Source organism: Euprymna scolopes, chromosome 4 (assembly GCF_053919585.1).
Source record: "Euprymna scolopes isolate OS-2025 chromosome 4, ASM5391958v1, whole genome shotgun sequence".
In the NCBI taxonomy this organism is placed as follows: domain Eukaryota; kingdom Metazoa; phylum Mollusca; class Cephalopoda; order Sepiida; family Sepiolidae; genus Euprymna; species Euprymna scolopes.
Window position 1 is genome coordinate 65360498 of NC_136485.1, and position 13520 is coordinate 65374017.

A 13520-nucleotide genomic window follows, 5' to 3' on the forward strand; every position below is an offset into this window, starting at 1 on the left:
ATTTAATTTTGCGTGACACTATATCTTAGTTGTTGTTCTTTTTTGGTTGTGTCTGAACGTAAGTAAGCAATTTCAAGAATTCTTTTTCCCTAGATGATTGTCTCGTTCACCCTTCGGCCAAATAGGAGATCTTGTCAAAGCAAAGGGATTATTGGCCTTCTTGTAGGTTGATGAGGAAGGGTAGTGTTATAATGTCGTTTTTTTATTATTTAAAACGCATCGATCGACTGGCGAAACGAAAAGCGCAAACACACGAAGTAGAATAACAAACGGTAGCATTTCTTGGCCATCTTCTCTTTCTTTCATAAGCAGCTTATTATATCACGATACTTTCCATAAAATGGGGATAAAACAAGTGGAAAAATAACTAATAAAGGTTATCATGAGATAGAAGTTTAGATAAAGGATATGAAAAACCAAATTACATATAGAAAATATATGAAAAACCAAATTACATATAGAAAATATATGAAAAATCCAAATTACATATAGAAAATGCATGAAAAACCAAATTACATGTAGAAAATATACAAAAAAAAACAAATTACATATAGAAAATATACAAAAGACAAATTACATATAGAAAATGTATGAAAACCCAAATTACATATAGAAAATGTATGAAAAACAAAATTACATATAGGAAATGTATAAAAACCAAATTACATATAGAAAATATACAAAAAACAAATTACATATAGAAAATGTATGAAAAACCAAATTACATATAGAAAATATACAAAAAAAAATTACATATAGAAAATATACAAACTAAAACAAATTACATATAGAAAATGCATGAAAAACCAAATTACATATAGAAGATATATGAAAAAGATTACATATAGAAAATATACAAAAAAACAAATTACATATAGAAAATGTATGAAAAACCAAATTACATATAGAAAATGTATGAAAAACAAAATTACATATAGGAAATGTATAAAAACCAAATTACATATAGAAAATATACAAAAAACAAATTACATATAGAAAATGTATGAAAAACCAAATTACATATAGAAAATATACAAAAAAAAATTACATATAGAAAATATACAAACTAAAACCAATTACATATAGAAAATGCATGAAAAACCAAATTACATATAGAAGATATATGAAAAAGATTACATATAGAAAATATACAAAAAAACAAATTACATATAGAAAATGTACAAAAAAACAAATTACATATAGAAAATGTACAAAAAAACAAATTACATATAGAAAATGTATGAAAAACCAAATTACATACAGAAAATGTATACAAACCAAATTACATATAGAAAATATACCAAAAAAAATTACACATAGAAACTGTTTGAAAAAAACAATTACATATAGAAAATATGCAAAAAAAACAAATTACATATAGAAAATATACAAAAAAACAAATAACATAGAAAAAATGTATGAAAAACCAAATTACTTTTAAAAAATGTATAAAAACCAAATTACATATAGAAAATATACAAAACAACAAATTACATATAGAAAATATACAAAAACAAATTACATATAGAAAATGTATGAAAAACCAAAAGTACATATAGAAAATATACAAAAAAAAACAAATTACATATAGAAAATGTATGAATAACCAAATTACATATAAAAAATGTATAAAAACCAAATTACATATAGAAAATATACAAAAAAACAAATTACATATAGAAAATGTATGAGAAAACAAATTAAATATAGAAATTATACAAAAAACAAATTACATATAGAAAATATACAAAAAAAACAAATTACATATAGAAAATATACAAAAAACAAATTACATATAGAAAATGTATGAAAAACCAAATTACATATAGAAAATATACAAAAAACAAATTACATATAGAAAATGTATAAAAAACAAATTACATATAGAAAATATACAAAAAACAAATTACATATAAACAATATACAAAAAAAACAAATTACATATAGAAAATGTATGAAAAAAACAAATTACATATAGAAAATATACAAAAAAACAAATTACATATAGAAAATATACAAAAAAAAACAAATTACATATAGAAAATATACAAAAAAAACAAATTACATATAGAAAATATACAAAAAAAACAAATTACATATAGAAAATATACAAAAAAAACAAATTACATATAGAAAATATACAAAAAAACAAATTACATATAGAAAATATACAAAAAAACAAATTACATATAGAAAATATACAAAAAAAACAAATTACATATAGAAAATATACAAAAAAAACAAATTACATATAGAAAATATACAAAAAAACAAATTACATATAGAAAATGTATGAAAAAAACAAATTACATATAGAAAATATACAAAAAAAAACAAATTACATATAGAAAATATATGAAAAAAACAAATTACATATAGAAAATGTATGGAAAACCAAATTACATATAAAAAATATATAAAAAAAACAAATTACATATAGAAAATATACAAAAAAAAACAAATTACATATAGAAAATATACAAAAAAACAAATTACATATAGAAAATATACAAAAAACAAATTACATATAGAAAATATACAAAAAAACAAATTACATATAGAAAATATAAAAAAAAAACAAATTACATATAGAAAATATACAAAAAAAACAAATTACATATAGAAAATATACAAAAAAAACAAATTACATATAGAAAATATACAAAAAAAAACAAATTACATATAGAAAATATACAAAAAAACAAATTACATATAGAAAATATACAAAAAAAACAAATTACATATAGAAAATATACAAAAAAACAAATTACATATAGAAAATATACAAAAAAACAAATTACATATAGAAAATATACAAAAAACAAATTACATATAGAAAATATACAAAAAAAACAAATTACATATAGAAAATATACAAAAAAACAAATTACATATAGAAAATATACAAAAAAACAAATTACATATAGAAAATATACAAAAAAAACAAATTACATATAGAAAATATACAAAAAAACAAATTACATATAGAAAATATACAAAAAACAAATTACATAGAGAAAATGTATGAAAAACAAAAGTACATATAAAAAATGTATAAAAACCAAATTACACATAGAAAATGCATGAAAAACCAAATAACATATAGAAAATGTACAAAAAAAATTACATATAGAAAATATACAAAAAAAATGTATAAAAACAAATTGCATATAGAAAATATACAAAAAACAAATTACATATAGAAAACATACAAAAAACAAATTACATATAGAAAATATACAAAAAAACAAATTACATATAGAAAATATATGAAAAAAAACAAGCTACGTTCTATCTTCGATAAACTTAGATAATTGAACATTCAAATATATGTAGCTAGAATTACGAGACCAAATTCGAGTATTTCAACGGTGTTGGTATGGCAATTCATTAATTTATTTATATTTACCACTTATATTTGAACTGATGTAGGAAAGCATGAAATAATCATAAATCTATAACGTCTTTCCAAACCTGTACTTATTTTCTTAAAGGTAATGTTCTAAATAATACATTTAAGTTTGCCGAATTAGCTCATTTTGTAGAACGTTAGCATGAAGACCTCAAGGTTTCGGTTTCGATTCACGATGATGAAATCAACTTTATTGGTTGGTAATTTGTTATTTACTATTAATGTAGTTAATATCCATAACTAGTATTTGTCAATAAGACAATTCCACAATGTATTTATGGCGTTACAAAAATGTGATTAACAGACGTACAAATTTTTTTATTTATATAAGACTTCGCGTTGTCTATGAGCTGTGAAAGCAGTATTGAAGTTTGAACCCACACGTTGAATGCAGACAATCACAAGGAAACGAATACAAGGCGTGAACTCGACTCACTGTTATAGTTGAAACAACAGACATTTATTTACAGGTACTTCCAGATTAACGCATTGTCTCTAGTTCAAATGTCTTCTCGTACTCCAGCGTGCTTAACAAGATTGTGCCGTGTCGAATGCGTGGTAGCTGTCTTTGTTCTGTCATGTTTAAGACGCGTCTGTTGTTCTCAGGCCCCGTGTGTAACACGCCTATTTCTCACCTTCTCGGCCACGTTTTTCTTTTTTATATATAATATTTTATTTTCCGTCCTCCTCGCTGTGATGTCACACTCCCCACTCATTTGAATACGTTAGCTGTTACTGCTGCTCCTCCTGCTGCTATACGGGTGTCTGCGCGCTGTTATATATATATATATATATATATATATATATATATATATATATATATATATATATATATATATATATATATAGCACTTAGTAAAAGTAATTGTGATTATGTAAGCCTTAACGTAAAAGAACGTTCCGGCGTCTGCTGTTGAATGCTATCTGAATAACTATTCCCTATTTGTCAATTTGCCTCGACATTATATACAGAATTTAATTCTCTTTACTTTCCCATGATAATTCTTGGTGAACTGGTAGGGGTGAATACAGAACTGCAGAGTAACTGACTGGATCTTTCAAGTGGTAATTGTCTCTTCCTGCACTGATGATTGCGTAAATATACCGATGGATACGTTTCTTTCTTTTTTATATTTTTCAGTTGAAGACTTTTCTTTCTTTTTCATTTCTCTTTTAGCTTCACCGATTCAAATATTATTTTGTATAAAATAGAATATTAAATCAGACATTGGCAAACCATAATATTTCCGTCATTTTTTGATAGGTAGCTGTGTACAGCCGTGTAATATAATAAGCAAACACGAAGTCTGCTGATTTAATTTTGCCGATGAGATTCTGCCCCATGTGTGCTATCTTATATCTTTGTCCCTTTGTGCAACCAATCAAATGGTCGGGGTCGGCGCACAGTTACATTGTTTGCAGCTTTTGTCGTTTTCCTATCCACTACGGGGTGGTAGATTAGCTGTAGCAGATGCCAGGAGTTTTCAATGAGGGAAAATTGAAAGTTATATACAAGGCATCTGTCATCTACAAGTTAATTAAATCGACTGACAACGGCTTTGTTTCGTTAAAAGAAAGAAACGTATAGAGTGACATCCCTTTGTTAAGGTGTCGTGACACGAAGGATCAAGCGCGAGGACAAACACTGTTTAATCAATTTATCTATCAAACGAGGATTCGATGTTTTACTTTTTTTTTACTTTATGGAAGTAAGACATTGTACACAGAACCACACACATACAGACACTATAGTATACATTTCTTTATAGAGATACTATTGGCTACATATTTGCATACATCTATACATCTATGAGCAATGTCTTTTCGAAATCCATTTTCCTATTGTCATTAGTCTCGACTGACCCAAAGATGGAAATAATATCTATTTATATTGTAATTCGCAGCAATACAGTATATATATATATATATATATATATATATATATATAATACAGTCGATACTGTATAAATATGTATATATAATTCAATAGTCAATACTATATATATATATATATATATATATATATATATAATACAATACAGTCAATACTGTATATATATAGCCACACGACAGTCATGTTTCCTAACCTGCGTGAGTCATGAGTTTAACGATGTTTTGACATCGTCCGAACTACCTCTGCTCGATTTGTTTACACAAAGAGCATCGCTTATACGCTAATGGTAATTCGTGTATCACTTCTCAATAAGCTCAACTAAAGATAAGGAGCATTATAGTCATCCACATACAGTACTGTTTCACTGTTTCATAGCTCATCAGTGCGGCTAGACAGGCAACTACCTCAAGCCAGGATTGAAATCCGATCGTCTGTACGACAGTCAAGACTCCCAACCACTACGCTATTGGCGGCTGCTGCGTGAGTCATGAGTTTAACGATGTTTTGACATCGTCCGAACAACCTCTGCTCGATTTGTTTACACAAATGCGTCGCTTAATACGCTAATGGTAATTCGTGTATCACTTCTCAATATGCTCAACTCAAGATAAGGAGCATTATAGTCATCCACATACAGTACTGTTTCGCTGTTTCACAGCTCATCATTCATATATATATATATATATATATATATATATATATATATATATATATATATATATATATATATATATATATATATATATGAGATTTCTTCAGTGGGCTCATCAGGATAACTAGAAAGTTCTCAGAGATAAAAAAAATAAATAAATAAAGGGATAACGATGTAATATATAAAATTAAGAAAGACCCAAAACAACTCACTTTGGCCTATTTGCAGTGATCCGCCATCTGGACATGTGCCGATGTGAGTTGTTTTGTTTAATTTTCTGAATTTTCATCGTTATGCAATTTTATCTTGGAGAACTTTATAGTTTTTTTCTGATGAGTCTACAGAAGAATTACCCTATATTGGCATATAAATATTGATTGTTCCTCGTGAACAAAACAGATCTTTAAAATATTCCAAAGTTTGGAAAAAAATTTTAAAAATGTTGGATTTTGGGATATAGCAAAATTGTTCATAAGGTTATGTGCATAAGCATATATTAAAAAGTGTTAATATGTAAAGTAATGTCTTTCTGTATAACAGTCTTCCTTAACTACCATAGAAAAAAGACAGACATTTTCACTTTTATAGATATATAGATAGATTGGATGCAATATATAGTAATGATTTAAAAAGTATATAAAAAAAGACTCATGCACCACTACCGAGAATCGAAACCAAAACGTTCAGCTCACGGTTTATTTTGCCTCTGCCGTAAATGACTGGGCTATGAAAACATATTCAATGCTAGGCTAAAAATCACAACATGAACTAATAGCTACTACATTATGCATTCATAATATCGGCGTTCGACCTTCACCTGGAAAATTTCACACTTTTGCACCGATTTTTCCGGCTAAACCCCAAATATGAAGTTTTGCATGGATTCAAATACCTTATATATGAAGTTTCATGTCTGCAAACCAAAAACTCTAGGAGGAGTTTGGTAGGAAAAATTTGTTAAACAAAAATATATATGTATACATAAATATATATGGAAACAATTTTGTGCTTACTATAAATTTTTACGCAAATATTATGCAAGTATAAATCATGTAGAATATCTGCATGAATATAATTACACGTAATAGTTAACTAAAGATGATCATTCCATTAGAAAAACCGAAGCAACTAATAGGGAATTAATTAAAATGAATGTTTAAAAAATACGCAAATTAGCTATATCTTTTGCTAATGAATGCAATTCCACATATCAGAAAATTTTCTTTTTAAATGAATATGAAAGAGAGTTTTTAATATAAATATAAATACACACAAAAGGAAAACGAATTCATAGGTGTATATATATATATATATATATATATATATATATATATATATATATATATATATATATATATAAAAGTTTCAAATCAATAAATATACATCTTTTTATCATTAGTATCAGAAATAGAAAATAAAATTTTAAATAAAAACAATCAAAAAAAATAATTATCGAAAGCATTGTTTATTTTTATTAGAAATGAGACACATTTTTTTTTCTGATTCCGTTACCCTAAAAAGTTCCGATTCCCGATTACGATTAATCGTCCCAGTGCTAGATGATATATGTGTGTGTGTGTGTGTGTGTGTGTGTGTGTGTGTGTGTGTGTGTGTGTGTGTGTGTGTGTGTGCTCTCTTCTTAAGATATGTTTATCTTTACTTGAAATCTCCACACATCATGTAATCGTTGTGATAATTTCTCTATTTCCAGAACACTTCGCCAAGCAAAGGTGAAGACGATAGGAATTCTGGAGGCGGTGAGTCGATTCAAAGTTCACCGAAACAAGCCGGTAACGCCAACAACCCAAAGTTTTTAACGACATCGGCGTCCCCTAAACAAGAAGCAAACAAAAGTTCACTGAAGTCCCCAACCTCTTCCATCAAATACATCGACGAAGATGATACCTCGAAGAAAGTAAGTGCTTGCATTCTGTTATGGTCTTTTTTTTTTTTTTTTTTTTTAGTTTGGAGATTATTTGACCAATTATTTTCATTTTGGTTGCTATTTTCACAGCGTTTCGTCCAATGTAACTTCCGACTTTTTTCATGTTCATCGTTACTTTTATAGTTTACGACTCAATTCCCGGTAATCTGGCGTCGGCATCTTCTGTCAGGTTATAAAAACAGTCGGAATGTTCCGAAGCGAAGACTGCCAGATAGATAATTAGAAATACGGCGTTCCCTCCTTCCCCATGTTAAGAACGGTTTCCTAAATAGAAAGCCGTTCTTAACATTGAAAGAGAGGATATTTCACGTTGACATAGCGTGTTGAAGATCACTTTCAGATTTGAATTTTTTTCTTGGTTTTATGAATTTCACGTCTTTATTGGAACTTGCCTTATGGCAGTTGATTGGTTAATTGCTTCCGGCTTCTTACATAAAATGCCGGAAAACGCCGACGCGAAGTTGTCGGAGATTGGGTCGTAAACTAGATGAGTACTTGTACATCTTTCCGAACTCGGGTATCATTATGTTAAAATTGGCAATCTATACAGAATTTCAAGGTGAACCATTTTTATAATCTATGGGGTCGATTATCCTCGTTCCGTTACCAACGACTGGATAGACGTGTTAAGTAATTTTTATTTTATTCTGAGTTAGCATCATTTATATCGAGGATTGAACTTTTACCTTGAAGACTGCTATTTAGAAACGATTGTAACTCAACCTCATTATCCGTTGCGCTACGGGTCCACATACAGATTCATGGGTTCCAAAAGACGCAGTTGAGTTTATATCGGCCGAATGATGCGATAATAACAATTTAGATGAGAACTGTAGTCCGAATAATTGAAATAATCGAAAGTATCAATCCTCATTTTAAAAAAAAATCAGTAACATGTCTTGTATTTTTTGTTTTGTTTTGTTTCTACTTGGCTTATTCTTAAGGTGACTATCTTTGGCTTTTGTTGTTGTTGTTTGTTTGTTTGTTTGTTTTCTTTTTTTTGTTCGTTTGTTTTTTGTTTTTTGTTTTTTTGGAGGACGTAGGGGGTAATAAGCATATACAACAATAGCAGCTTGTTATTCTTTTAATAAACCAATAGAAATTGTCACTTCTTATTTAAATTTTCCAGACTATTCTTCTCATTTTGGATGCTATTTTCACGACATTTCGGCCGATGTAACCACCGACTTTCTTCAGATGCGTCTTGTCTAACCAAGTAATCTGTATGTCGGGCTAGAGAATCTCTGCGGGATTTCAGAAGAAACCATTTATCTAATCAACGGGAGAAATTTGCTCTGGTCTCGTCAGGCTTTACTGGATAAAATAATTTTAATTGTATTCTTAGTATCCCCCGCACTAAACTTCAACCTATAGAAGGCTATCCCTTTGAACTGATTATATTTAGCACTTATATCCGTTACGTTATTATAGTCATTATGTAACAGGTACATATTCATTATGTAACTAATGCGCCTGGGGATGCTCGGAAATTACATCGGTTCTAGAGGAAGACCTCCTTGTTACCTTCAATAACTACAATAAACCTTCTCTATCACCAATAGCAATGGCTAAAGACACATTACCTGAACGTACTTCTTTTAAACTCCTCGGCCTAACGTTTACAGGGAAAATAAACTGGAATAGATACATTGAAAGTATTGACAAAGCTGCAGTGAATAAAGTGGGCTCTCTCTACCGTGCTAGAAAGCTACTTACGCCTGAAAGTATCTTGTACCTCTATAAGGCCACCATTCGCTCATGTATGGGGCATTGTTGTCACATTTTGGGCTGATGCATTTGTTACTAGTCTCTTACTCCTGAACAGGACTCAAAAGAGAGTCACCAACCTGATAAGTTCTGAGCTCTCATCTGTCCCATCGACGAAATTTTGTATCCCTCTACCTGTTCTACAAGTATTTTAATGGTGAATGCTCAGACGAACTTTAATCACTTGTATCCTCTCGACGTAAATACACCCGAAAAAACCGACAAGCAGCTAAATCCCACCCCTACACAGTATAGATTCCTAGGTGTAAGAAAGCTTACTACGCCAATAGTTTTTCCCCAGAACTGCTAGACTTTGGAACTCCCTTCCGGGATTCTGCTTTCCCAATTTTAATGACATGCAGAAGTTCAAGTGTAATGTGAACAGACATCTTGCTTCTCATCTCCCCTCATAATATTCCTGCAACTTATGTTCCCGATAGTAGCCCCCTACTTCAAAGTGGCACTGTGCCTTGTTTGGGGTGAAAATTAAATTTTTAAAAAAAAACCATTGTGATAATAACACCCAGTATGAGAACAGTAGTCCGAATAATTCAAATAATACAAATTATTAATCCTCATCTCAAAAATTCCGGAACATAAATGAAAACATTTCTTACATTGTATTTGAATCATGTGTCACGCTTGGCTGAATTGGCGACTGGCAGGCCATTGTCAGAAACTACTCTCAGCAAGTTTCAGATGTCAAACATAAGATGTATTAGGACTTAGACAATAATGGATTTCCCAGATTATGAGCAAGACGAAAGCGTTTTTTTTTTTTGTGTACAAGATTTGTTTTCACATAGGCGGACACAGACACCGAGCAAACAGAAAAGATGGAAATGTAAAGATGTAATAATTTCGGTGTTATAATAATAATTCACTTTGTAAGTAGCAGTAATCACAGTGGCGTAGCATCCGTTATATGGAGAATTCGTTTGCTTCTTTTTTTTTTGCCTTTTAACAGCCGCCTCGTAATCGTGATGACTTGTCGGTCCTTGCAACTGTTCCTTACTGGATGGAAATAGTTATAATTAATATTAATAAAAACAGCACACAATCTCCGTGTTAATGTATTTCTCACGTTTATTTTTTACTTTTATGATTTTTCTTAACTTGCTGTTATATTGCATATTCCTCGCAGCCTCGCTGGGGAGGGGGCGTTTTCTTTGATTCATATCCGGTTTTTTCTCCTAGAAATATAATGAATAAAAATTTTATTCTATATTTATACTGTAAGCGGCGGTGAATAAATTAAGTGAGGAAGGAAATTGAATGCACAGAAATTTTATGAAGTGCTTTTTATCGGGCCCAAATCGCCAGTCGTCTTACGAGATCAATTTCGGGTTGATATAAAACAATTTGTGATATTTATGCCGCCATCTACAAATGTCCACCATGGAACTTTGCTGTCAATGGAGCCACGTCACAATGGTGTTTATTCCGCGACGGGCTAAAATCTTTCTGCTGTAAATCGTTGCACATAATTTTAATCAAGGATTTTTTTTTTTTTTTTTTTTTTTTTTTTTACAATTAACAGTGTTTGTTTCTCTCGACGAGGTACTTTGACCAATAAACGATTATTTTACTTTTTACAATCAACAGTGTTTGTTTCTCTCGACGAGATGCTTTAACGAATAAACAATTATTTTATTTGTGAAAATCAACCATGTTTGTTTTCTGTCGGCGAGATGCTTTGACCAATAAACGATTATTTTACTTTCGACAGTCGGCCATGTTATGCAGTCTTTTTTTATTTTGGCAAGGTGAGTGCACCTACTCCTGACAAATGTCTGATTTTTACTGTACACTGGGTCTACATATTTAACACCTATTCATGACGTCATTTCTCTCAAACACGTTAGGTTAATTCTGGTAGAAATTTCCTATTTTTATGTCACCTAATTTCTACTGACAATTTATCATTTTTCATGACCATCCTTACTGCCTGCCATATTATTACACGATCAAAACAGTGTAATGGGGAATATGATAAAACAAAATATATAATATGTCCGACGAAATGGATTTTTTTTTTTTAAGTAGTTGAATCGTCTGGGCTGAAATATTCGAGTAATAACCTAAAAAGTCACCTTACGGAACAATATCATTGAGCTGAGTCTTATGGCGTATATTTCGATGTCTCTGCCAAGCTGCTCTACCAGTCAGTATTTATGGCTAAACCAGACAATTATAATCTTGTGAGGGGGGGCGGATCTACTCATATTCATTATATCGATATTTTCATAAAACGATCCTCATGTTTAGTTTATTAAAATGGTCGCGATCTGGCCATAGAAAATGCTACAGCATCAAGAAGAATCTTCCATAGATAAAAGTTGAAGACCAGCAAAACTGGCAAAAGTTCAGCACAAAAAAAAATTGAAATGTTACAGTCGATTAATTCTTTTTGCTATTTTAAACAACTGTCTTACGTGCTTGTTATTTAGTATTGTCGTAATGTTACATCTGCCGCTGTCGGGGTAGTAGTAGTAGTAGTAGTTATCATTTTTTCCCACAGTTACTAATACGTGTCACCTGCGTGTAGCAATCTACACATTAAAACCATAAACATCAAACACAAATTTTTACATTCGCAGGTTTATCATTACATTTTTATACACATTTCTCGAGATGAACAAGTTTTATTCTAATTTCTCTTCAAGAATATTCATCGAGCCTTCAAAATGTGTTCATGCCCTTATCCATGTCTGTAAGTTGAATGGGAGAGTGAAAGATATACTGAGGTAATTAATTCCTTTTTCAGTCACGTAAATTATTCAGTTGAAAGAAAAAAACACATACGCCTGCCGGATTATTTTCTTCTCTTCACTAACGACAAAGACGTTCTCTCTTTGCATAAGCAACACCAGTACTTCTTTCGTTTCATCAAAGATGAACTACGATAGCCCAAAGCAAAGCTGACTCCCGAGCAAAAAAGAATCCGTCTCTTTTTATTCAACTATTTTGGACTTTCAACAGTGCTTAAATCATGGGTGTTAGATATGACCTTAAACTATATCCGATGGTGAGGCCCCAGCTTGCGGGCTTTGGGGAGTGTGGAGCCACCCTTTAATTGTCATTGCTTCCAGTTCCACTCTGACCCGGAGTGGTAGTATTTGTTAGGGTCCCAACTATGAGTTAAATAGAAACCAACTTTAAAAAAAAAACAAATATACTCTATTAAAAAATTGTTCTTCAAAATCACTGGATTCGGCATTCAATAACCTGAAAAGGGTTGATATGTCATAAAACAAAAACAAACAAACAAGATTAAATCACATTCGCCTCGTACTCAAATGGTTCTAGGTTCAAATGTCACTGTTTCCTTACAACAGGTACATTCTAATCATGGCCGTATATTCCTCTATCTCCTTACACATTTGCTACTAGAGAACTATTAGTTTTTCCTTTACATACAGCCAGAGCTGCTTTCTGCTTTTCTGGGCACGTGACTTCAAGAAAACACACATCGCTTTCGTATTATTCGCATTGAATGCCTACTACGAGTGTCTACGGTCTCTCTTTGCACAGGAGTTTTACCTAGCATGAGGATACTTTCCCTATAGATAAACCCTGACCAAATATTCAAAATCACATAGTACTCGTTGCCTGAATAAGATCTCTGTATGCCTAACACACAATGGCTTATATAAGAAATGATGCATCTATTTTTAAGTGATGATGCCTATAGTAACAGGACTAAGCTGGGTACTCCACCAGACTAGATGTATTCTTGTGCTCGTATCCAGTAGGTTCAAGAGATCACAAAAAAGATACATTATAACATTTGAAATTCTAAATTTGGGACAGAGAAAATTAATATTTTTAACTTCTTTACTAATTCAAC

General features: G+C 30.5%; 1 protein-coding gene across 1 annotated transcript in view; it reads left to right on the forward strand.

Moving 5' to 3' along the window:
• LOC145268037 (uncharacterized) overlaps positions 1–13520 on the forward strand; it is an 844587-nt gene that overhangs the window by 743559 nt on the left and 87508 nt on the right. Inside the window, exon 7 of the mRNA XM_080123346.1 lies at positions 7670–7873. Within this exon, the coding sequence (XP_079979472.1) occupies positions 7670–7873 (204 nt within the window). The remainder of the gene's footprint in view (positions 1–7669; positions 7874–13520) is intronic.